Raw genomic sequence first — 25,481 nt, 5'->3', positions numbered from 1 at the left:
GTTATGTAGAGTCAAAGATGGTGACATTGTCCCCAAGGAGCAAACATGGGTTGTTGTTGGGACCAAAAATAACCCTTATTCTTTTTGTGCATAAAACACAGATATAAAGAACAGTACATAGACTGTACAGTATGTTTGTGGCATTAAAATTCCACAAGTGGGGTAGAAATTAGGAAAACCAGTCTTAAAGGGCTTCTTAGTATGGTGATATTAAAAAAAAATTTAAAAAAAGTTGGAAAACACAGGTCTACAGTTAGGGACAGGGCAGAACATGAAGGGAACAGACAGTTGGAGGCATCTGACTTATTTCAATAGAAAACAGAAAAGGTTTGAGATGAAAGCTTGACGAAGGAGTCCAGCTGAGCTGGGGAGAGGAGACAAGGGCCAGCGAGGTGTTATGACACTGGTTGCAGGGGTCGGGGTCCCAGGTGCCACAATGAGAAGGTGAGAGTTCTTGGAAGAACTGCCAGAGCAAACAACCTTGGATAACCTGAATATCTCAAATAACACTGGAACTATCAGCTCCAGATGGTTAAAGGAACAGTGACCCATCAAAAAACCAAACATGGCCTGGCATTGCGGAATGCCTCCTGAAAAACCCCGTTGCTGGTTAAGTTTTGGTGGCCGCTCATGCCTTCCACACCTGCACTGGGGAGGCGGGTGGCCCCAAGGCCCCAGGGTGTGGTCTCCAAAGCTGGACAGCACTGTGGGGAGTCCCAGCTCTGTCTCTCCCTGGTGGGATCATCTTTGGCAAATTATGCAACTTCTCTCAGCCTCTGTGTCCTTACCTTGGACCTGGGATACTATGAGGACCAACTCAAACGATTTGTGGCAGGGAATAAATAAGATAATAAATATGACCCCCTTAGCCGGTGCTGGTAACCGGATACACCCAATAAACACTGACCCTTATTATTGAGAAAGCTGGTGTGCTCTTTTGTAATTCTGCAAAAAACGAGGGGACAAATTCCTTTCTAACATGGCAATGCTCTGAAGTTGATACCTAAGGTCAAAAGCTTTTTTGAAACTCCCCACGTGGGGCAAAACACAGCCTTAGAGATAGATAAAAACTAACAGTTATGCTACTTCTGAAACCAATATCACACTACACGTTAACTAACTAGAATTTAAATAAAAATTTGAAACAAGGGCGCCTGGGTGGCTCAGTGGGTTAAAGCCTCTGCCTTCAGCTCAGATCATGATTCCAGGGTTCTGGGATCGAGGCCCACATTGGGCTCTCTGCTCAGCAGGGAGCCTGCTTCCTCCTTTCTCTCTCTCTGCCTGCCTCTCTGCCTACCTGTGCTCTCTGTCAAATAAATAAATAAAATCTTAAAAAAAAAATTGAAACAAAAAACTAATAGTTACATACCTCCCTTTTATTAGTATAGCATTTTATGCACATTAATTGTTTTGAACCTCATAATGAGAAAGAATGAATTATGTAATTTGAAAACATTAGCTAACTATTCCTTTAACATTAGTTAACTATTCCTTTTGAATTGAATACCAATTCAAGATGGCTTCACCATTACAGCTGCATTTTGCTGCCCGGCTGTGTGTACAGCTGCGGGTACAATACCTGACTTTATGTTCTAGCATACAGCCAACTCAACTACTGCAACACAGCTCATGGGAAATATCCAAATTCACAAACTACTTAGGAAGTGGCCACATAAAAGCTGACAGAGGATGCTTCTGCGTTTGAGTCCATAAGCCCTAACTGGTGAGCCTCTCCGTCCTCTGTGACATCTGGTTTACCAGGAGAGAGACAGGACTTACAGTTTTGTTCCCCTAAGAACTTCATCACTGTACACACTGGGGGTTTTCATCCTCTGTGAGTCTGCAGTAAGAGAAGGTAGCCTCGTGTAGGCGGGTGTTTTCCTTTCAGAAGTGTAGAGCACTCGAGCATCAGAGGTTCTGCCTAGGCGGTGCCGTGCCAAAGAAAGGGCACCAGGCCCTGCACCCAACGATCTGTCCTCTTGCTCATTCCTGCAGGGTGGAAGTCAAGCTGATTACTCAGATGTCAGCATTAGGAGAACTTGTGTCCATGACACATCTAGAACAGCACCTGGCTCAATAAACATCGGTTGAATGAATGGACAGACTATCATTTCCAATTCAATTTCTGTTTCAATGAAGAATCTCCCACAGGGGGAAAGAAATCTAAGGTTCTCACTGATTGTAATCCTATAGTATAGCCCACAAGGTTAAGAACTCACAGCTCTCTTCCCCTTTTCTATCTGCCCTAGCCTAACGGTGATCATTTTGTGGTTGATATTAGAATTATGTGTCTTCATTCTCACGTGTGGCTTTCTCCTTCCCTAATGGGCTCAGGCACACCTAGCACATATGGGGTTAACCAGGATGCTCCATATCCCACAAGCTCTGTAGTCTTCAGGGCTCAGGGGTATCCAGCCTACAGAAGAGGCAGGTAATCACTTCTTATACGTACTGTGTTCTAGGTCTCTGCTGCAATGGCTTTGCTTGAATTGTCATCACACCACTCAAATCACTATAAAAATTGTTGGAGAAGCGATGAATCTGAGAAAAGTAAAAATAGTACAAATTAAAAAATAAGCACCCAGTGCTACTGTGATTACCGGTGCCTGTCAGGAATTAGCAGGAAAAAAAAATGGCACACTCCAACTGGCTAATTTGAGGAAAAAAATGTAACACGCATCATATTTCAAAAAGATGTGGGGGGCGCCTGGGTGGCTCAGTGGGTTAAAGCCTCTGCCTTCGGCTCAGGTCATGATCCCAGGGTCCTGGGATCGAGCCCCACATCGGGCTCTCTGCTCAGAGGGGAGCCTGCTTCCTCCTCTCTCTCTCTCTGCCTGCCTCTCTGACTACTTGTGATCTCTGTCAAATAAATAACTAAATAAAATCTTTAAAAAAAAAAAAAGATGTGGGAAGAGAAATTAACAAGGACTGGCTTTATTCCCCCAGGCAATATAACTACATAACAGTCGAGACATATTACCACAAGCAGACCTAGAAGGCAAAAAGTGAGGGAGAAGTTTCTGGAATCTGGACAGCGTAACTGGTTGGGAAAATGCCACCAATTGCTGTGACCTGGCCAAGAGGCCAGGAATAAACAGCGTCCCGCCATTCTCCTCCCCTGCTCTGAGCTCTGAAAGCTGCAGGGCAAGGGAGCCCTCCCTACAGCTTGCATGCACCATCCTCCGGAGACACTGGGGGAGGAAGGTAGAGGGAGAATCTGGAGAGGCAAAGAAAGGCTACCTCAGCTCCTAATTGGGCTGTTGCTTTGGACCTCTTCTCCTACCCCAGCCTTCATAGCTGGCTCCATGTAGTTGCCTTGGGAGCCGCACAGAAGCCTGGAAAAAACCCAAACACCAGATCTCCAAGGCTTACATTTGAATTCCAGTTCTAACTGCTTCCTGTTAGGTGGTCTTGGAAAGATGACTTTGTTCCTGGAGTCTTAATTCCCTAATCTTTAAGTTGAGGATAAGGACACATACTTCATATAAGAATTAAATTAGGTAACACTGGTGGAAGCATGAAGTGAGGGTAAATAATCATGATTTCCCTATCTGGTCCCACCATATGGCCAACTGGGGTGGAAAACAACATTTAGATTCAGGGAAACGGGATTTCTGAAACTAGAATCATATTCTAGTTGGAGAATAGATGTAGCAACCACAATCACATTTCCCCCATGATGAATGTTAGAAAAAATGTTAAAGGAATAAAGTAAGACCTTTGTAATTACCACTAGAATGCTTTGACTATTTCAAAAGGGGCTGTAATAATATTTCATTTTTACTTCCACCTTTGTTGTCCATTCTTTTTCTCTTAACATTGATCCAAATGAAAACAACAAATTAGCTATAAAAAAATCTTCAAAACCCATCCAAAGCTATAAAAAGAAAATACTTGTAGAAAGCCCTTTAGATTTAAAATTTCCATATTTCTTAAGTTTACTTATATTGCCTAATACTTAAGGTTCTTTCCCATGTTGTCATCAGCTGCCCATTTTTATACGATTCATACTGCATATTTGAACATGCAAAGTGGGAAACACTGTTGAACCTGCCTGAGCCATTTAAAAAGTCCAAAAAATACAATAAATGGTAGCAGCTCTGAAAGTTTATTTGGAACAGCAGAAGCAAAGAAGGTTTACCATAAAGCCCTTATGCTACAGAGTAAAACAATCCTATGAGGCATTTCTATTTTAAACTTCTGCCCCCTGGACCTTACACACTATTCTGTCTTCTTCCAGTCTTGCAAAGAGCATCTGTTTGCTCCTATGTTAGGTGCATATTTTTGCCTCTGCCTTGAATATCTTCCCTTCTCCTTTCAGGCTTACTAAATCTTACCTATCATTTAGGATTTAGTTCATGTATCACTCTACTTTATGGAGGTATGCTGCTTTTCCCCTGAGCCCCATGGCATATATGAGGTAAAGGACATCAAATTACAATATGCAATAGGATAGGTTAGGATAGGATAGGATAGGATAGGATAGAACATACAATTCACATCTGGTTATGATGAAAGCTAACGCTTACTGAGCGCCTTCTCTACACTACACGTTGTACCATATGTCTTATTTCCTTTCCTTCTCACAGCTTTCCGACTCACATATCTCATAGATAATGAGATGAAGGCTTTGATTCAGGATCACAGAGCTAAGAAATTGTGAGGTCAGACCCTATACTTGTAGTCAGTCGTACAGCTCAAACTGTCATCCATTCTACGATCTACTGACTGCCTCATGTTGCCTGTGTGCGCACGTGTGTCGTAGTGTTTGGCATGGCTTGACTTCCTCCAGCTAAACTGCATGTACCTCAAGACCAGGAATCCTGTCTTATCCTTTTGCTCTGTTCCCCCACATAAGACGAGCTGTGCAATACATAAAGTCTAAGCTCCTTAGCACTACCGAAGGTCTCCCATGAACAAGCTCAGCCTTTCCAGCCTCACCCTCCACCAGATCTTTGACTAAGGAAGCAAGTTGAGAAAAATGTATTGCGTGCTTAGCATGTACAGGTTCTGTGTTAGGTGCTCTTAACCTATTCATATGATTCTATTCTCACCACCCCAGCATTTTCGCCTCTAACCCCACTCCGCCCAATCACTGCTCTCTAAACGTGCCCCCCTCCATTCCTTCACACCTCTGCCTGGCCTGAAATGACCCACGCAGACTTCCTACCCATTTAAGACCTACTCGTTTCTTCATGTTTCTGCTCAATGTTCACCTCCAACCTAGAAGATCGACATTTGAGCCCTAGTCAGGATGATTCATTCTCTCTGTGATTCTCCTGAGGTCTTGTTCGGCGCATGACTCACACAATGTGTTGCCTGTGACTTGTATTATACCTTTCCTTTGACTAGAACGGGGACCATGCTTTGTTCAGCTATATATCTCCTCAAAATACCGAATACAGTGCACTTTAAATATAAACTCAATAAATGTGGGATGAGCCTAACATATTCTCATTGACTTACTTTATTTTTTATCATTTTGGTGGGAAGACCGGAGAACTCTACAACCTTCAAATTGGCTAGAAATGTTGAGAAAAGCATTTTTTTTTCTCTTAAAAAATATGGAAACAGCTCCACAGCTCCAAGCAGGTCAAAAGTGTCAAATCTGAGTGTCTATCCTCTATTATAGAATAGGGCGATGCTACTCACTCCATGAAAAGAGTATTTTTAAAATCTTGGCCTAATTGACAAATGGAACCAAATATTCGATAACAGAATAGCACTCGGACAAAACCGGCCAGAGGTAAAGATACTGAAGGAAAGAGAGATACTGGTCGGCAAATCTCTACCTGAGGTGGATTGAGGTGAGAAGCCAGGGATACGCTTCGGGTTTCAGAGCTTCTGCCTGGTGGGACACTCGGTGCATCAGTGTTAACACGGGACATGAGTATCAGTGGAGATTTCTTCTCAGCTACTTTCAGTTTTTCTTTCTGTTTCTTTCCTTCTGTGTCACCAAAAAAAAAAAAAAAAAAAAAAATAAAATAAAAAAATCAGTATTATTAAGAAACATGTTATCGAATATATGTACTTAAAATTCACAAAGAGAATCTCAGTTTTTCAGTTATGGTGAGTCTGCTATGGCCGCTGAACCCTGCAGAGAGCAGAGACGCCAACAGAGCCATTTGCTGACGTGAGGCTTTGCACACACACACGCCTATCATTTCAGTGGTGGGTAGAAAACTAGGGATTATACATGGGGGCAAGAACAATTCTTGGTATTTTATCATATCTCAATCCTCTCAGTTGGAAAAAGAATATATTTAAATTAACATGAGGAGTACCCTATCGTACAAACGGATTCTGTGACATTAGCCATAATGTCTATCACGGCCATTTCTAGGATTTGTTTCTTCTCAATTTCAAGTCGTTAAGAGAACATTTTATAAGGTTAAATGAAGTGATTATTAAATTACCTATGTTTCTGTTTTGCTTTACAGATGTCATAAACAATTAAAAACCAAACTCCCATTATTAGAGAAGTTATCCTAAAATTTAGAGATTTTTAAAAAGTAACTTTAACCTTCTTTCTTGTGGATTTCTATGTCATCATTCCAAAGTGCATATATATTATTTTTATAATTCAAAAAATAATGTCCTTTTTGAAGGGATTAAAGATCATTTGTGAATAAGGGAAGAAAACCTGCTTCTCTTCTCACCCGATCATATCCTAGGTACAAGCTGGGTGGCCACACAAAACTGAGCAAGAAGAGTCTTTTTTTCTTCTTGTCAGGGCTAAATGCTGCAAATAAGTACCTGTGAGTGTAAATTCCCAATTTTTTCGAATCAGCTCTTCCAATATCTCTACCACACTTTTCCAGACGTGATCAAACACTTCGGCGGCCACCGCATCTTTCATACAGTCGTGAGGAGAAAGGGGCGGAAGTCCGTGTTTCCACCACATCCTGTGGCGGTGAGGGGATTTTTGTTCAAGACATTCATCGTCACTAAGAACAAAAGCCACTGTAATTACTAAAAGTATCAATGGTTAAAGTTAAAATAGTGCTATTTACTTCTTTATCTCACTGATATGCACACCCATGTATATTATACTGTATAAACATAACTTTCTTTTTAAAATGGCACATTGTTGGGGCGCCTGGGTGGCTCAGTGGGTTAAAGCCTCTGCCTTCGGGTCAGGTCATGATTCCAGGGTCCTGGGATCGAGTCCCGTGTCGGGTTCTCTGCTCAGTAGGGAGCCTGCTTCCTCCTCTCTCTCTGCCTGCCTCTCTGCCTACTTGTGATCTCTGTCAAATAAATAAATAAAATCTTAAAAAAAAAATAAAATGGCACCTTGTTACTTTCTGATGTACCCGTTTTCGATCACAGGCAACTTTTTTAATTCAGTTTTTGTAGCTTTTATCAAAAACCAACTGAAGTCTCTGTATTTAGTGCAGAGACTGGGCCTTCCTAGACCTTTGACCTTCTGGGCAGCAGCCTGAGTCTCCTCAGGGAATGAAGATGACCATGAGCCTTGTCCACTTTCACCAACATGGTGAACACAATTCTTGTTTACTAGCTCTGCCATGTTGTCAAAAAAAAAAAAAAAAAAAGGAAGCACTGATCTAGCATAGACATAACTTGCTAGGAATCCAAGAGCTTCTGGGGGTGTATTACTCTCAGAAGAATGGAAAATCTTTGGGGCAATTAAAAAATCATTAAACACTAAATGAGCATATAATCAAAATAAATTCCAAGTAAATTAATAGTATTGCACTAAGTCAATGTCAAATAAATTCTATTTACTCTTCTTTTCCGTCAAAAGCAAAATATTCTTCAATCTTTCCATCTACATCATAAACCTCTTCTTGCAGGGGTGACCCTGTCTTCAGGTCAGCAACCCCTGGGCCATCAGGGCCTGGCAGGGCAAGGGCTGAGCACGCCGCAGGGAGTATTTGAGAACCAGAGACACACAACCTGTGGGGAAAAGCAGATCCTCCGTGAACATCGAAATATATTGCTTGCATGATTTGGATGAGTCTTTAAATAAAGTACAGAATCCCAGGGCAAAAAAAAAAAAATCATTTTTTATTACATTTGATAAAATTGTATCCTTCAAAGTGACATTTTAACACAGGCAACATTAAAAAATTTTAAGGGCCTCTTGAGTTACTCTATGAGTTTGCATCCCTTTCCTGTAATAAGATGATATCTTGGCACAGTCCCCGATATGTGTGTCTGGCATGGAGGGATTTATCAAAATCTGTTGGTAAGCAAAAGAAAATGGGATAGAGCTTTATTTCTTCCGCTATTGTATTGGAGCCTAGGTTGGATCACAAGGGGTCAGGTTTTCATTTTGCATCTAGCCCACCTTTCAGAGTCTTTGAAACAAACGTTCGGAACTTAACTTCCTTGTTATCTGTATTACACACACTCTCCATCATCATCACCATCATCATCAATCTAGAATTGGAAGCTCCTTGGGGAACAAATGCTCTGTACCTGCCCTTCACTGAAATCTGAGCTTCTGAGTCAGTGGAACCAAGGCTCAGGGCTAAGATAGACATGAAAAAAAAAAAGTATAACTAAAATGAAATTAAAAATACTTTCAGAAGTAACTTATAGGAACCTACTGTTTGCTGTTGTGGTTGTGTCCACAGGCATCTGAGAAGGGTTTGTGGACCACGATATTAGGCTCGCTGCCCTGGAAATGTTGGAACCCTTCATCAGTTGGCACGATGAGCTGTCTTCCTAATACTCTGCAAGGTACAAAAAGGAAAAAAAAAGGAACTTACTCATATTTTTGGTTGGAAAAAGGAAAAACTCTTTGCAACATTGGATTTCAGGTGACACAATATTTTGAAGGCATGTGTATAAAGTGATATGGAATAGACTGTTAATGTGAGAAGCACAATGGTGTCAGAGAGAAAGCACAGGTTTGACGGAGAGGGAGAGGCTGTTCTTGCTACTGAAGAAGAGATCTGAGGCAAAGTTCTCAGGCTCTCTCAGCTACTGATTTCACGTGTTTGTTGTTTGTACATGAGATAAAGCAATCGTTACCTGTAGGACTGATGAGTGGTTTAGAGATAACGTGTATCAGATTGAGATAGCGAGGGTAACGCTGGGTGCACAGGAGCTTCTCTGTGTTAACTAATATTTACATAATGAATAAAACTATACAAATATATATACCTGGCATATATTCCTTGGTCTTTTCCTGTTTTAAAATTTTACATTTTATTTATTTATTTGAGAGAGAGAGAGAGAGCGAGCATGAGCAGGGGGGAGCAGCAGAGGGAGAGGGAGAATCAGACTCCCCACTGAGCAGGGAGCCCGACGCAGGACTTGATCCCAGGACCCTGGATTGTGACCTGAGCTGAAGGCAGACCTTAACTGACTGAGCCACGCAGGCACCCCTCCTCGCAGTCTTTTGTTTTTCCACCATCCCCTCCTTCATTTTTATCTTAACTATATAAGACAAGAGGGACAGGAGCAGGTCTGAGCTCCTAGCTTTTGGGTAAGTGCCCCATGCCTAGAAAAGTAAGCGTCCACAATTAATATCGGGCAGATGTATTAAACTCTTCAAGACAGGGGGCTTATGAAGGACTGAATAGAAAGATTTAAAGACTACTTAGTGAAGATTTTTTTTAAGTTGCCTAGTTGAAGTAACCAGAATATCCACCTACATTTGTATGAGTGCTCTAATCTATGCTCCCCAGATACAATACGGAGGAATTTCTGATAATGGAGATGGATTTTTCTCCTAAGTGGGTTTGGCCAAATCACTGAAAGAGGAAAAGCTTTCCTTCAGACCAAGTCTATGTTCTACACCTTTGATATGAAAAAAATAAGTGATCCTGGGGCACCTGGATCAGTTAAAGGTCCAACTCTTGATATCAGCTCAGGTCTTGGTCTCAAGGTCATGAGTTCAAGCCCTGCACTGGGTTTCTCACTGGGCATGGAGCCTATTGATAAAAGATAAATTAAAAAAAATAATAACAACAAATAAATAATTACGTACATACATACATACATATATAAAATCCCAGAGGGATTAAAAAAATAAGTGATCCTTCCTACGTAAGGAATCTTCATTAGTTAGAAGATTCATCTATCCATTCATTTGGCAAATAGTTACTGTGTTTCTCCTTCAACTCTGGCCCCGATCGAGTACTGTTCTCAGCTCTGAAGACTGACGACTTGCTCACATACTAGCGAATGTGAAGGTAAAGGATCGCTTCCACCACTCCCGCGTTTGTTACATACATAATGCCTTTTTGAAGATGAGCTAGATTTGCTTCTCATAAGTTAAGACGCACTTGGGTACCTGGAATGTCCCAGTATTTCCTCACACACCATTTCAAAGGCTGTGCTTTCTTAGTAAAGACATGTGACCTGGGTACGTATTTTGACTGGGCAATTGCTTTCAGTCAAATATACTATTTGTATTAAAGAGGCCAAGAGTGAGTGGTTCCAGAACCCATTTCAGAGAGTTCCTCTGAACTTTCCTACCTCAGATGGAGGGATCTTCTTGCCCACTCACTGCATTCAGTCATGAGATTCTGAGTCTGAGGGCTTACTTTCCCTTCAAATAACATTTCCTCCACCTCCCGGAATAACTGCTGCACTTTCTGTGCATTGGCTTTGTCAAACTCCTGAAATAGACATGGCACATTTTGTTACAAGACTGAAAGTTGTAGAAACACAGCCTTCGTCATCATTAACACTTACGAATTTAAAGTGCCCGTTATATAAGAAGAAATACGACACGATAACAAGAACGTGGACTTTGCAGTCAGACATGTCAGTGGCCCAATTTTTACTCTTCTGGGAAATTACATCCCACTGTTGAGATTCGGCTTCTTTAACAGTTAAACAGAGATCATTTCTACCACATGCATTACGAGACTTATTTGAGATTTTATATAGATATAAATAGAGGTAAAGGTACACATATTGAGAGACATCTATATACTCACATGTACACATACCTACAATGTCTACATGTATATGTGTACACAGACATAAGTCCCTCATATAGTTGAGCATGACACACTTAAGCACAGCTGCAAAACTCCAGCTCGTTTTTCTTCTGATAATGATATCATTGAAAAGGAAAATGACTTTTATTTTTATTTTTTATTTTTTTTCAAGATTTATTTATTTATTTATTTGAGAGAGAGAGAGAGAGAGAGTATGAGAAGTGGGAGGGTCAGAGGGAGAAGCAGATTCCCTGCCGAGCAGGGATCCGGTTGTGGGACTCGATCCTGGGACTCCAGGATCATGACCTGAGCCGAAGGCAGTTGCCTAACCAACTGAGACACCCAGGTGTCCCAAGGAAAATGACTTTTATATGAAGGGCCATTTCCCTTCTTTTAATGAAGAGCCCTGGCTATATTTTCTTTTAGGGTTGTGTGAACCTAAAATCTAATCCACAACTCAGAGCAACAAAATGCACACTCATTTTTGATACACCTGATCCAAGATGGCCAAACCGGATTGATTTTCATAGAATGATACTTAATACTTTTTTGTTTTGCACCTTCCATCAGATTGATACTATACCACATTCCCAGACAGCAGAGGAATTGAATGATCTCTTCTAAAAGGCAAATCGGGTAAAAAACTAATATTTGCCTCTGGGGAGGGGACAGGGTGGCTGAGACGAAGAAAAGGGCTGACTTTCAATTTCCTCTCTTTTGGCTTTTGATGCTTTTTGCAACTATTACCTATCAAAAAAGTAAGTTAAAAAGTTTTTAAATGAAAAGCAATTGTAGGGCCTGAAGGCATTTCAGTTGTTCCATAAATGGAAGTCACAAGAATCTCTCTGGAGAATTACATAAAAACATCTACTGAAAGAATTGCAGAATCGGGAAGGTATGAAGCAATGGTCTTCAGCCTTCTTCCTACCTGCAGACCCGGGAGTGAGGGTGGGGGGGGTTGTTTATCACAGGTGAGCCAGTCCCACCTTATTGGAAAAACCCTGGAAGGGTCCCTCCTGCTGCTGTGGGAAGCCTCACTGTTAAACACACACACCCTCCCCCGCCCCCGCCTGAGGAAGTGGGCCCATTGGTGCCTTCCAAGTGGTGAACTGTTTTCAAGAGGGCAAAGGAAACCAGAACACACACCAAAAAAGTGCAGGAGTCAGAACATCCAAGGTAATATAGTGGAGGTTCTTACATAACCACGCGGGCTTCACAAAAGGTTGGGTCCCTATTCTCAGGGGTGCTTGAGGGGATAAAGAGGCAGGAGCCTGGGGTTGGCAGAGTGCCCAATGAAAGCCTGAGCTGGAGACTCAGGTCCACAGAGCTAAGAATCCCACTCCCACAGAGAATGAAAAATAGGCTTCAAGTTAACAGCTTTTTCCAGGGTGAGAGGGGAATGTAAGAGATCTGATTTAGAATATTGGGGGGAAATTCCCCTAATTATGGTAATTTTGTACAATTTTTACTTCTCCATGTTTTCTCTTGTATTTAAGTTGCTCATTGTCAAAGTCTGTCCTGAATTTCCAGTCACAGATATGACACCTATCTATGTGATCATATACAACATACTAGGAGGAAGGGGCTGGGAAATGGGGAAAAAAACAAAATTATCAACAGCTATGACTCTGGGTTATGTAATTATGAGTGATTTTTTTAAAGATTTTATTTATTTATTTGACAGAGAGAGATCACAAACAGGCAGAGAGGCAGGCAGAGAGAGAGGGAGAAGCAGGCTCCCTGCTGAGCAGAGAGCCCGATGTGGGACTTGATCCCAGGACCCTGAGATCATGACCTGAGCCGAAGGCAGAGGCTTAACCCACTGAGCCACCCAGGTGCCTAATTATGAGTGATTTTTATTTTTCCTTATCTTATATGTATTTTTAAGTTTTTCCATGTTGTGATATGTAAACACGTTCATAGGGATAAACACATATGTGTGTAATGGGTAATGCGTTCAAAATTGGTAAAAAGATTATTTAAAAGTAAGAAAGCAATTCCTCATTATCAACTATAATCACAGAATTATGTAAAACAGGTTGAGACATACATCATCTCTCCAAGAGTAAATGGAGCTCCTCTCAGTTGATAAGCCAGTGGTAGAACTCCGCATCCCAGACCCTGACCAAGAGCTGTGGGCGCCTGCAGGTGTGGCGCTGCCGCTTGATGGGAATGATGACCCCGATTCACTGGAGAGACAAACATAAGCCACGTAAAGACCATTTCCTGGGAAGAGATTAAACTGGAAGTGGTTTTACTTCTCTGAGCCGATTTTAAAACTGATTTTAAAACACTTAATGCCGTAAGATTTCATTACACTACAAATAAAACTGCTTTTTTTTTTTTACTCTTAGAAATGCAATCCTGATTTTGCTCCCTATACTCACTATGAGTATGTTTTGATTTTACAATCTGAAGCAGGCAGCACGCTCATTCTTACCAGGTATATGTAGCAATGGCTTTCTGCACATTGCTTGTAAAATGTGTAGGTAAAGTATCTTTGTTTTTCACAGCCAAACTTTGCTTTCTGGAGCCTTCTGACAGTCCTCTTCTGAAAAATAAAATAAATATGAAAAGAATATCTAATGTAATACTTTTATTTGTGAAAACTTTTAAAATGTCCTTCTGCATAAAGTTGCTCCTCTCCTCTCGTCATGTCCCCCAAAACACACATGTTCGCATATGCACGAGCCCATACCTACACCCACATCCTCCCACACCCCATAGCCTCAAGAAACTGAAGCCTGGGGCCTTACTACTCTTATTTTTCTTAGAAAAAGTTTTCCATGAACCTACAGGCTCCTTTATGTAAAACAGGAAAAAACAAACAAACAAACCCAACAACTTTTTTGTGACTTGACCAGACTCTTAAAAGTTGCCCAAAACTCTGGGCAGATACAGCGTCATCCCAAGGCAAATGCAACATGAGCTGGATTTCAGGTCCCACTTGTCCTTTGACCAGTGCCCAGTGCCATTGTGATTACAAAAGCAACCAGCCTTACAGGAAAAAAAAAATCAATAATTCCATATTAATTCTAAAATATATTAAATTCTCTTTAATCACTAAACACATGAATGAACCGAAAATATGACTGAAACACACAAGCAATAACTCATTTTAATTTGATGCCATTGTTTGGTTTGTAGCCTGATGTGCAGAGAGTTTTAAAATATGAAAATTAATGGAAAACTAACACAGAAGAAATCTCAAAACTTTAAATAAAGTAGTAAGCCTGACTGGTATATGGAAGTTAGTGTTAATTATTAAAATGCCCTCTCAATGAAGCTCTTAAAACATTTACTTCCCTCTTAGTCAAAGTAGCTTCCTAACATTTAACAGTAAACACCTTGTATTCTTTTATAGAAATAATATTTTCCCACACAAATAACTCATATTTTATATTAACAGAAGATATGGTAGTGATTTGGGCAAAAAAAAGTTAACTTTCAATATTTCTAAGAGGGATACCACAGTAAAATTCATTAAAAAAAAGTTTGCTGTGTCATTGATTAAAATGGTGCCTAATTTGCAACACTTGTATTTCAGAACGTAAATGGAGTTTTAAAAAATATTAATACAGGGAATAGACTCTGTCCTTAGTTATATACCTATAGTACTCCACAACAAAGGAATTTGAAACACAAGTTCATTACTACAGAGGCTAGCAAGAACTCTGCCTTCCATGCATATGCCCTGTACGAGACAAGAACAGAATTGTAGAATTTTTTTCCTCCTTATTGCTCATATGTATTTTAAGTCCAATCAAGCGGTTCTGAGGATAAAGGTGATAAGAGAAAAGAACACAGGACAAGCTTTTATGCTAATAAACTGCTTTACCTTTGGCCTTGTTTAGTTGCTTCAAAACCATCAATTATTTATCATCTCCATGTGACTCAATAACTCTCTAAATAAACAACAACAAAAAAACCCCACTTATGATGAAAAAAGAGACCTTAGCTAAAACCTACATCAACAAGAGCTGCTTTGAGCATTAAGAAATATATGCAGGCATATGAGTTAATCTGCTTCTTCCTGAGTTAAACCCAGGATGGTGAATTAAAATAAAATATATTCCTTTATAATAATCTGTGTAAGTGGGGCACCTGGGTGGCTCAACCGGTGAAGCACCTGCCTTTGGCCTAGGACATGATCCCTGGGTCCCGGGATGGAGCCCCACATCAGGCTCCCTGCTCCACGGGGAGTCTGTTTCTTCCTCTCCCTCTGTCTGCTGCTCCCCCTGCCTGCGTTCTCTCTGTCTGTCAAATAAATAAATAAAATCTAAAAAAAAAAAAAATCATCTTTATAAGAATAACAAAGGTAGCTTAGAATCCTGCTTTGGCCCTGATGGGCTAGTCCCTCCAAGCAAGTTGCTTCTCCTCTCTTGGAGCCACTACACACATCATCAGTAAAGCAGTGACAATATAGTCAATGTTGTCCTACAGTTGCTGTGAGACCTCACTTAGATCAAGGGTGGAAAGTGTCTGCGTGATCCATGCTGGGTCAATCAGGCTTCTCCTGCTACCTGCTATCCCTACCATGTGCTCCTCGATGAAAACACTGAGCTGTTTCTTTGAACCTCCTGCAGCATTTCATATCATATAGATCTCTTTCCGGCCCTCAGCTTTTTATTGGGATGATTCTGACACTTGATTATCTTTTTTTATCAGCAGCACCTAAAGGAATGTCTGTCACCTACAGATGCTCCAAGTTCGCTGAAAGAATCAACATGTAAAGATTCAATTAGTGAGCCAAACAAAGACCACGTTTTTACCCTGTGAATTCATGCTTACTACAAAAAGATTACGTTGTGACCAGACACAAACATACTCTTCCAGTTCAAGACATCTCTGGCAATGTGTTGCTCCTTTATAAAGGACCAGAGTTCACAGCTCTTGGGGTAACTGCTATCTGCCAAAATGACTTTTACAACTGAATGGTTGTGATGAGGGAGAAGAAGCCTGGCTGAGGACAAAGCAAAAGCTGGCACCTTACACACCTTCTCCCCCCCACCCCCCCACCATGGGGACATGTGTGACATCCCTCAGGCACTACTGGCTGCCCTAAAAGGAAAACAAATAGTTAACTTGTAGAGATCACAATCCTGAAAGACAGGAGTCTCCCTTGGTTTATAAAAGTCCTAGTGATTAACAACAAAGAAGCTATCTTATCAATAGCCTAACTTCCAGAGACAAGCAACTCAGCTCTTACAGCCCTAACACTGCCCTCCCCTCCATTAAACTGAAGGAAGCTGAGATGAAAGGAAATATAAATAAAGTTAAATTTCTTCTAAACCTAAAGCTCATTGACAAGGATGCTTGATAGGAGGAAAGTGACATTCCACCAGGAAACTCCCAACTGTCTTCATGTTAGTGCCTCATTAGAGGTAAGAACTGCCTTGGCTTGACAATAACCAGGCCTCCAGTATCCTGACAGTCTTCTGAATACCCCCTTTGTCCTTACCTACCCAACTCCTGTGTATATAATCGGCCACTCCTCAGGATAGTGGGGCAGCAGCTCTTCCTGCCCAGGGGTCCTGTCCCCGTGTTTTAATAAACCATCATTTTGCACCAAAGATGTCTCAAGAATTCTTTCTTGGTCATTGGCTCCGGACCTCACCCCACCGAACCTCACCTATGTTCTAGAACTTCATCATTAGGCGTCCGAAAGTGGGGCTGTGAGTCTTTACATTTGGACTCTGAGCTTTGGTGCAAAATTGGTGAGTACTTTCTCTCCTCTTCCTTTAGTCTCATTTCAGGGGCTTTTCAAGGAGTATGATCTGGTTGGAACACTTGCACGTCAATTGCTCAGGCTGTAATCCTCTAGCCCGTGGCTACTCTATGGGGAGGAGCACGTCTGCCTTTTGACTAGAAGTCAAAATGGCCGGAATGGTAATAAAACCCAGGAACTTGATGCCCTCTCTCTGTTCCTGTTCTTATAGAGAGTTGTCTCTCTTGGGCACAGGACAGCCACCGAAGTCACCAGGATGGCTGCCAATCTTAAGACTCCCGTGTGAGGTTTCCTCCTGATTGATCTAATGTGATCCCCTCCACATCCCTGGTCTAGCCACTTCTGGCCGTGGGACCTCCATTGGGAGCCAGCCAAAACTAGTACCCAATTGAATTAAAATGCAACCAGGGACCGTTTCCTAGGGAAGTTGGCTGTAAGGACCACATGTGTTGGAATGTCGCATAGACCATGATGGATTTCAGTCTTTACTGTTTCTTGTCAGTGTCATCTACAGACTACTTAAAGCTATGAAATTGGGTAATTTCCCCTTGCCAAGCTTTTCTAGTATTTCCATGGGTTAAAATGGCAAAACAGTATACAGTCTTCAGGACATACGATGGCATGGCATGGCACAGTATATTGGTCCATTCACCAGGCACCCATCAGCAGCCTGGGATGCGATGGGGAAGGATAGGGGTGCCGGCACCCCTGCAGGGCCTTTTATGGCAGGAAAGCCTTCCCAGGGAAGGCAGGATCGTGATCAATAGCGATGTCTTGAGGGACGGCTCTGGTTGCTTTTGACACACGGGAACCTCTGACATATCCTGCGTGGGACGCCACCCAGGCGTCAGGGGCATTTGGTGATGGACCTTCTTTACTTTTCTGGGATCACGGCCTCAGTAGGCTTCTTCAGTTCCCAAGGACTCTACCGTGGGGTGTCTTTTAACCCACTGGAAACAATTTGGATTGCAAAACTTAGGAAAGGACTGAGCTCTTGTAACACTGCATGGCCTCAGTGGGATCTATCAGTTAGATCTCCTCTGCAGGAAACAGGGCAAATGGACCAAGGATACCTTCATTGCTCATACCTAGGCCTTCATTGCTCTACACCAGGACCCGATCTAAGGGCCTTTTGCAAAGTGTGGTTGCCCGAATTGATGAAGTTCTAGAATATAGGTGAGGTTTGGTGGGGTGAGGTCCGGAGCAGACAACCAAGAAAGAACTCTTGAGACATCTTGGATGTAAAATGGTGGTTTATTAAAGCATGGGGACAGGGCCCATGGGCAGGAAGAGCTGCTGCCCCGGGGATGTGAGGAGTGGTCTATTATATACTTGTAAGTTGGGGAGGGGATTAGGGATGGTGTAAGTCTCTAAGGAATTTTGGAAGCAAGGTTTCTAGGACCTTGAGGGGCTAGCTATTTCTGGGGAGAAGGTTATTCATTACCAGTAATAAAACCTCGTGAGACCCTTTAGATGTATATCAGTGAGCCATATGCTTGGGAATGATTGCCGACACTCTCTTGGAGGTTTAGAGATAAAGTTTCCTAAAGGAATTGTTAAGGTAGACTTATAGGATCCTGGTTGGGGGTAGGGGGTTGGTCAGATTAGGATTGTCCTTTGCCCTTAGCAAAGCCTTAAGGTGGAGATCACTTTGCCTGTTTTAAGGCCTTGTCAGTAGGTAAGAAAATTTAATAATTATTCTTCTGCCTCTGTGTCCCACATCAGTGGGAAAGCATGACGTCCTCTCCTCTGTTGGGGCTTATGAGCTCTAAAACTGGGAACCCTTCTTCTGCCTTCTGGCAACACTTTGTTTCTTCTGTCTCCCCTTTCTCCTGTTTCTGCACCAACTTGGGCGCGGCCTGCATAACTGGCCTCTAGACCATCCTCAGTGCTTCCTACACCAAAGCTTCTTCTCTCTTCACTGTCAAGGAGCAAGAAGAGTGCCCCCTGGACCTAACACTCCCCACTCCAGATCTTCCCACCCATGTCTCAGGTAAACATTCAAAGTGCGGTGGGCCCAGGTGGAATGTAAATCAGTATTTGAACTAAGTTAAGTTTGTTGGTTTAATTAAGATAAACATGTCTTTTAAGTCATCAGCCGTAAATATGAAACTTCAAATCAAATTTACTTAAGATCAAATAAGCTCGTGTTATTTGTTAAAATCCATTAGCAAAGAGATGACTAAACTGATGGTTAATTGTCTGTCTCCAAGTTTTAATTGGTAATTGCTGAGATAGCTTTCAAAGTCTTTGGTAACCTGAAAGTTTAAAGTTTTGCTTGGATAACAAATAAAATTAAATTTGTTGGATATGCAGGACCTTTCCAAAGAGGATAAAATGCTAAGTCATTGATTACTGAACATAGGTTTGTGCTTTGGACTTCTTACTGCAAAGAAACCAAGAACATGTTTTGTGCTTAACTGATTCATAAATTTGCCATCTAAGGAATTCTGTTGTAATAGTTCACAATTGGTTTATATTTAGTCTTCACTAGAGATTAACGTGTTTCTAAGAGTACAAAATTCTGCTAAGTGTAACTAAGATGGATGGAAATAAGGGAAACAACTCTGTATGTGGAAAAGTAGAAGATACGTAAGAAAGATTTAAGGAATGGAAATGAATTTTGTTGAAGGTAAAAGAAAAAAAAAAAAAAAGGTCATTTTGTCCTAAATGAGATGGTTGTTTGGAGGGAAATGGCTTGGGACAAAACCTGAATGCAAAGGAAAGTTGTAGAAGGTTTGTGAAGGGAAATCTTCAGAAAAGGAATTTTAGGTATAATCAGGACGGACTAAGATTGAAATGAAAAAAGAAAAAAAAAAAGGAAAAAGAAAGAGACACTGGTATAGAAGAGCTGGGTTTTTTTTTCTCTGTTTAAAAGGATAAAGTTTTCGTAGGTTAATTGACCTGCTGTTAAGAAGAAAATGTACACAGTTGTTTCCTCTTTGCCTGTCCAGAAAAACCATTTTCCACATTTCTCCTATATCAGGTGTTTAACATCCCTAATTATATTTAGGCACATGCTTTAAAACTTTCTAAGATTTTAGCAATTGTCAACAAGACTTAAATTGTAAATGAATCTCTTTGACTCATAAGGCTTTTCCTTGGTATGCTAAGTTACTCAGGAAGTACTGCTAAACCAGTGATAAACCTTGGGTTACATTTGGGTAAATGCTATAACTACTCTAGAGGTTCTATACATTTCCTAAAGTTTTAATGTTTTGATAAGGTCATCACTTGATATTTAATTATTAAAATGTTATATGTCACAGAAGTTACCTGATTTTCTTGCCAGCTAAATTGTAAACTCTCATCTCATCAGCTCTATAACCATATCTATTCTGAGTTTTTGTCATATATAATTGTTTTAATTCTCTTGTAAAATGAATTTTGCCTTAAAGGAAATTCCTATAAAGGACTTGCAGGACAAATACAGATATTTGATATACTGAACATCCTAAAACTGAAATGGGTAAGAATTTCCAGAACTAACTAAAGCTGCATCCAAACTAAACCAGAATTAGTAACATGGGACCAAACGAACTAAAAGATCATAGTGTTGCATCTGTTATTTTAAACACTGCTGGTTCTCTAATGTTTGCTCTTCCAGACTAAGGAAACTTTTTTCTTAAGATGTCTGTGACTTACAGAAATGTAAAAATATTCATTTGTAAATAAATCAAAGCATTCAACTTTTCTCTCTATCTGAACCCTCTGAAACTCAAAAGGTCTCAGTAAGTATTGTTTCTTCCATGGCAATCAGTCATTTGCATAAATTCAATAAGAACTTGTTCTCCTTGTAACAGGACACCATTGGAAACATTGGTTATTTTACCAAGGCTTTGACTGGAATGTCATATTTGAGAAAGACATGCATAGACTCAGATATGACCAGACAGCTTTAAGGAACTAAGGTTGACTTTATGAAACCTGGAGCCATAAAGCCCCTTGGAACTGTTGGCCTGATACCTTGCTTACAGAGTTCCCAGGAGCCTCACCAGGTGAGTAAAGAATGTCACTTCCTGGCAGGTGCAAGGACCTCAGGATACATTGGGGACCTCAGGAAGAGGAATTCGCCCAAATCGACAGGTATTGCAGGCATGTCTGATGGCAAATACGTGGCTTGGCTTCTGGCCTAGAGAGGCTACTAAAAGTTCAACCTAGAGATTCCTTATAAGAAGTTCCAGCAAAGCAGATTCTAAAAGATCTATATGATCACTCACTGTTCTTGCTGAGCTTATGTAAACAATTAGGCCAAGTTTGTTAAAACTGGACTTGTTTTTCAAATAAATTAGTCCTGATTTGGCTGTCTCTGGAAATGAGGGTTATTTTAGAGAGCAAAATTATGTTTCAGTAACACATCTTTGTGGTAAGTTCTAGATTTTGTTGTCTTTAAATGTTTGTTTACCTAAACTAGACAACTTGAGGTAAACTTCAGAAAAGTTGCACAATAGCTCATTTAGATGATCTTCTTGCTTTTTTATTTCATGGGGATAATAACAAGACCCGATGGCATGTGATTAAACAACTAGAAAAATGCGATTGATTCCCCAACAATTGTATAACTTAACTATCACCTTATGTGTGGCTGGGATAATGAAATTGCCTAAAAGCCAGCATACTGCACTCCATAGGATTAACTATGGACTTGTGGGGATAATGGATGACCCCACTTTGTGATTGCATTGGATGAGGCATGTGGGACTCCCCTTATCTCTTGACAAGTTTTCTCCCACTTTCCAGTGGTCCTCTGTAATCAGGATATTGGTAAGGCTGGACCACTCAAAGGGCTTCGTAATGGTTTCATCCCTTAGTCATATTTATCCTAGAAGCCACCTCTCTTGAGGTACAATTGCAAACCAATGCTTTAACTAAGCATAGAACAGCCCTCCTCATAAAAAGAGCCTCAAAGCTCACTATGGGATAGTGCCTGACTGTAATGACTTCACATCAGGTCCAGGTTTATCTTAGAAACCAAAGGCCGCCAATGGATGAAGGAGGTCGGCTTATTAAATACTGGGCTACACTTACAGATATGCCAGAAATAATACTTAAAACCTGTCAAACTTTAAACCTAGTTACCTGTATGCCTGAACCTGACCACTGTACTTCTTTCTCTACAGAACAAAACTGTTCAGAGGTTGCTGATCTTGCTTATTCTAGTTGGCCAGATTTAAGATGCCCCTATTAAAAATACAAATGACGGTTGGTTTACGGATAACAATAGTTTTCATAAAAAGAATAAGAAAAGCTAGTTATGCCATAGTGCTCACTAGCACTTTGCAATTGCCAAAGCCTTAAAAATAAACATTAACACTGACTCCAAATATGCCTTCCTGGTACTATATGCCAATGGAGCTATTTGGAAGGAAAGGGGATTGCTGTCAAGCCATAACTCCCCAATCAAATATGGGCCCAAGTTACAAAACCCTCCTTATCACTATACTGAGGATGGCATATATCAAATCTGGGATACATATTTGCGGCTCATACCCACTATTGGACAGCTCAGTCGAAAGGCTGGGAACAAAGAAATCATACATATGATACTTGGGCAAATAACACACGACATCTAGGATGGCTATCATTAGAAATGTGTTCCCAAATAATAGTACTCCAGGCTACTGACTGGCTTGCTACTGATTGGGTAAGGTGACCTGGCATTAGATGGCCAGCTCCAAACGGAACCCACTGGATATGTGGATCTAACTGTGGCCCTGGCTTCCTCCAGGGTGGATAGGTCGCTGTACCTTAGGATTTGCCTGGACTTATGGGCCATTACTAAAACTATCACCACTCCAGCTAATCTCCCCAATTTAAAGCAAAGATGGACATGAACTGTTTTTAAATGGTATGATCACTTAACATCCATTTTTGCTCCATCTGTGGGACTAGAGGATGTCATTTGGCATGTAGAAGCCCTTAATAAATACACTGCAAAGGCACTCAGTGATTCACTAAATAGCATCTCCTTACTTAATATCGAAGTCTCACAGATGCGCAAGGCAGTCCTACAAAATAGGATGGCCTTAGATGTCCTGACAGCAGCACAGGGTGGCACATGCACAATTATCAAAGCAGAATGTTGTGTGTACATCCCAGACTATCACAAAAATATCACAGGACTAATAAAAGATATGAATACCCAGATTGAAGCTCTACAGGGTCCTTCTGTCTCTCTCAGTGATTGGTTAAGTTCCTGGTTTAAAGGAGGACTATGGCCAACAATTAAAAATCTCCTTTTCGGGCTTCTCATTCTTATAGCCTTATTAATCTTAATGTGTTGCTTTGTTCAATGTTTCTCTACTTGGTGCCGAGACTCCATTGCTGCAATGACTTCACGACGACAGATGATGCTGACCACGCACAGAGACACTTCTTCACTGTCCACGCTGGATTCAGCTGCCTCTGTTTTTCCTAACTCCCCTACACATTCCTCAACTGATCAATGTTGACCCGAGTAGATAGGGACAACTCTACACCCCTACTCAGCAGAAAGAAGTTCCAGAACATGAGACCTTCTACCCTCAAGAACCTTAAAGATTTAAGGGTCAAAACTGTTTAGGGGGGAAAGATGAGGGAGCAGAAGGCTGGCTGAGAACAAAGCAAAAGCTGGCACCTTACACACCTTCGCCCCCCCACCCCCCCACCTTGGGGACATGTGTGACATCCCTCAGGCACTCCTGGCTGCCCTAAAAGGAAAACAAATAGTTAACTTGTAGAGATCACAATCCTGAAAGACAGGAGTCTCCCTTGGTTTACAAATGTCCTAGTGATTAACAACAAAGAAGCTATCTTATCAATAGCCTAACTTCCAGAGACAAGCAACTCAGCTCCTAAAGCCCTAACACTGCCCTCCCCTCCACTAAACTGAAGGAGGCTGAGATGAAAGGAAATACAAATAAAGTTAAATTTCTTCTAAACCTAAAGCTCATTAACAAGGACGCTTGATAGGAAGAATGTGACATTCCACCAGGAAAATCCCAACTGTCTTCATGTTAGTGCTCATTAGAGGTAAGAACAGCCTTGGCTTGACAATAACCAGGTCTCCAGTATCCTGACAGTCTTCTGAACACCCCCTTTGTCCTCACCTACCCAACTCCTGTGTATATAATCGGCCACTCCTCAGGATAGTGGGGCAGCAGCTCTTCCTGCCCACGGGTCCTGTCCCCGTGCTTTAATAAACCACCATTTTGCACCCAAGATGTCTCAAGAGTTCTTTCTTGGTCACTGGCTCCGGACCTCACCCCACTGAACCTCACCTATGTTTTAGAACTTCATTAGTTGGATGAAATGGTTTCTTGCTTTTGGCACCTCCTCTGCCTTTTGTGTGACTGGAAAACAAAATTCACTAAGCAGACACATGCCTGTTTGTTTTGTTTCCAATGAACAATAATCGCTTCCTCCAGAAAATTCACCTTTTGGGGGGGTGGCAGGGGGAGGTGGGAGAGGAGGGAGTTTTTCCAACCTAAGAAAATGATTTACAAAATGAAAGAACGACTTCCTCTCTTCATAAGACACCATATCCTTTCGCAGATGGCATCACTCTCACTTTGAAGAGCTGATGACAGATCTTTAAGATGCAGGGATGGAGTGGGAGGGTGCAGGGGTAGGAACTACTGTAAAATGTATGCCCTCAACCACCATCTACTTCTCTATTATTCCTTCGACTTTTTTCTCCTCGCTCTTCCTGTCTCATCTCCTTCAAAAGCCTATTTCTGCAGAACTTCTTGAACTTGACCAGAGAATTCAGAAAAATTCTAAAGAGGAACTTGAACCTGTTAATGCCGTGACTACCCAAGGTCACCAAGAAGAAAGGGAGGGAGCTGCTCCCTGGACCCAGGCCATCTGAATATCTCCCCAGGGACCCCAAATTGCTGACGTTGTTACCTAAAAACAGAATGGATTCAATCTGCCTTTTATTTTTTCTTCTTATATTTTGCTTGGAATCCTTGATTTCTCTCCAACCATTGTACTGTTACTTCATGAATAACATGGAACATTTTTAATTCCCTGTGAACTATCAATTCCTACATAAATGATGCAGTCTAAAAAAGTGTACAGGATTTAGAGGATGTGTGAAAAACCTTCAAACTTGGAAGTGGTGGAAAGTCTATTAAGCTTTTATTACATTATACATGACATGTAAGTTTTACACGAGTTCCTGTCTATACTGCTTAAATTTTAGAGAGGTTAAAAAACTTCTAATAGGTACATTTAAGGCTGTTCGTTTGGAAACAGGACTTGGGTTTTGGGGTGGACTGAAGGGCACCCCCGGAACCATATGGCCCTAATTTGTCGGTGCATCAAAGTGAAGGCTGGGTACCAATCTCAGTGTCAAGATAATAACTCTAGTATATAGTTTTACTTTTTAAAATTTGCCTCTTGATAGCTCACAAACCCTCTGCCACTTTGCCTTGTAGACGTTCAATATCAAAACAGTGATCGAAGCTTTCAAAATTTTGGATTTCTGCTTAAAAGGACTGCCTGAAATGAACACTTGTATTCTGAATGGGTTGAAACGCCGGATGGTTTTCTGGGTGGATTGGCTCTCGCGAAGCCCCTCTTCCCACAAAACGCTCGGCGTCGCCCTGACTTAATACAAGCACATCCTAGAAGCAACTGCAGCTCTGGGGACTGATGGAGAATCTTGTCATCTCAGACACCAGGGATGCTTCTCAGTGCAAGGGCGCAGCTTCGCTTGGGAAAGCGAGGTGATGTCAGCACGAGAGATTTCATGAATGGATTCGGGGAAACAGACCAGATGGATTCCAGCTTTGCAGCCACAAAAAAAAAAAAAAAAAAAAAAAAAAAAAAAAAAAAAAAAAAAAAAA

General features: G+C 41.3%; 1 protein-coding gene across 3 annotated transcripts in view; it reads right to left on the bottom strand.

The window, feature by feature from the left end:
• FAM149A (family with sequence similarity 149 member A) overlaps positions 1–25,481 on the bottom strand; it is a 66,554-nt gene that overhangs the window by 13,946 nt on the left and 27,127 nt on the right. For 2 of the 3 annotated variants that reach the window (XM_032869953.1, XM_032869952.1), the window contains 9 exons: positions 13,363–13,473; positions 12,973–13,111; positions 10,453–10,595; positions 8,574–8,699; positions 7,747–7,917; positions 6,757–6,947; positions 5,793–5,947; positions 2,453–2,541; positions 1,780–1,989 (listed from right to left, as the gene is read on the bottom strand). In XM_032869953.1, the coding sequence (XP_032725844.1) occupies positions 1,780–1,989; positions 2,453–2,541; positions 5,793–5,947; positions 6,757–6,947; positions 7,747–7,917; positions 8,574–8,699; positions 10,453–10,595; positions 12,973–13,111; positions 13,363–13,473 (1,335 nt within the window). The remainder of the gene's footprint in view (positions 1–1,779; positions 1,990–2,452; positions 2,542–5,792; positions 5,948–6,756; positions 6,948–7,746; positions 7,918–8,573; positions 8,700–10,452; positions 10,596–12,972; positions 13,112–13,362; positions 13,474–25,481) is intronic. The other variant, XM_032869951.1, reaches the window with a different exon arrangement.

This window comes from Lontra canadensis, unplaced genomic scaffold (assembly GCF_010015895.1).
Source record: "Lontra canadensis isolate GAN:19392208 unplaced genomic scaffold, GSC_riverotter_1.0 scaffold39, whole genome shotgun sequence".
Taxonomy (NCBI): domain Eukaryota; kingdom Metazoa; phylum Chordata; class Mammalia; order Carnivora; family Mustelidae; genus Lontra; species Lontra canadensis.
This window is presented reverse-complemented; position numbering and strand designations above follow the sequence as displayed.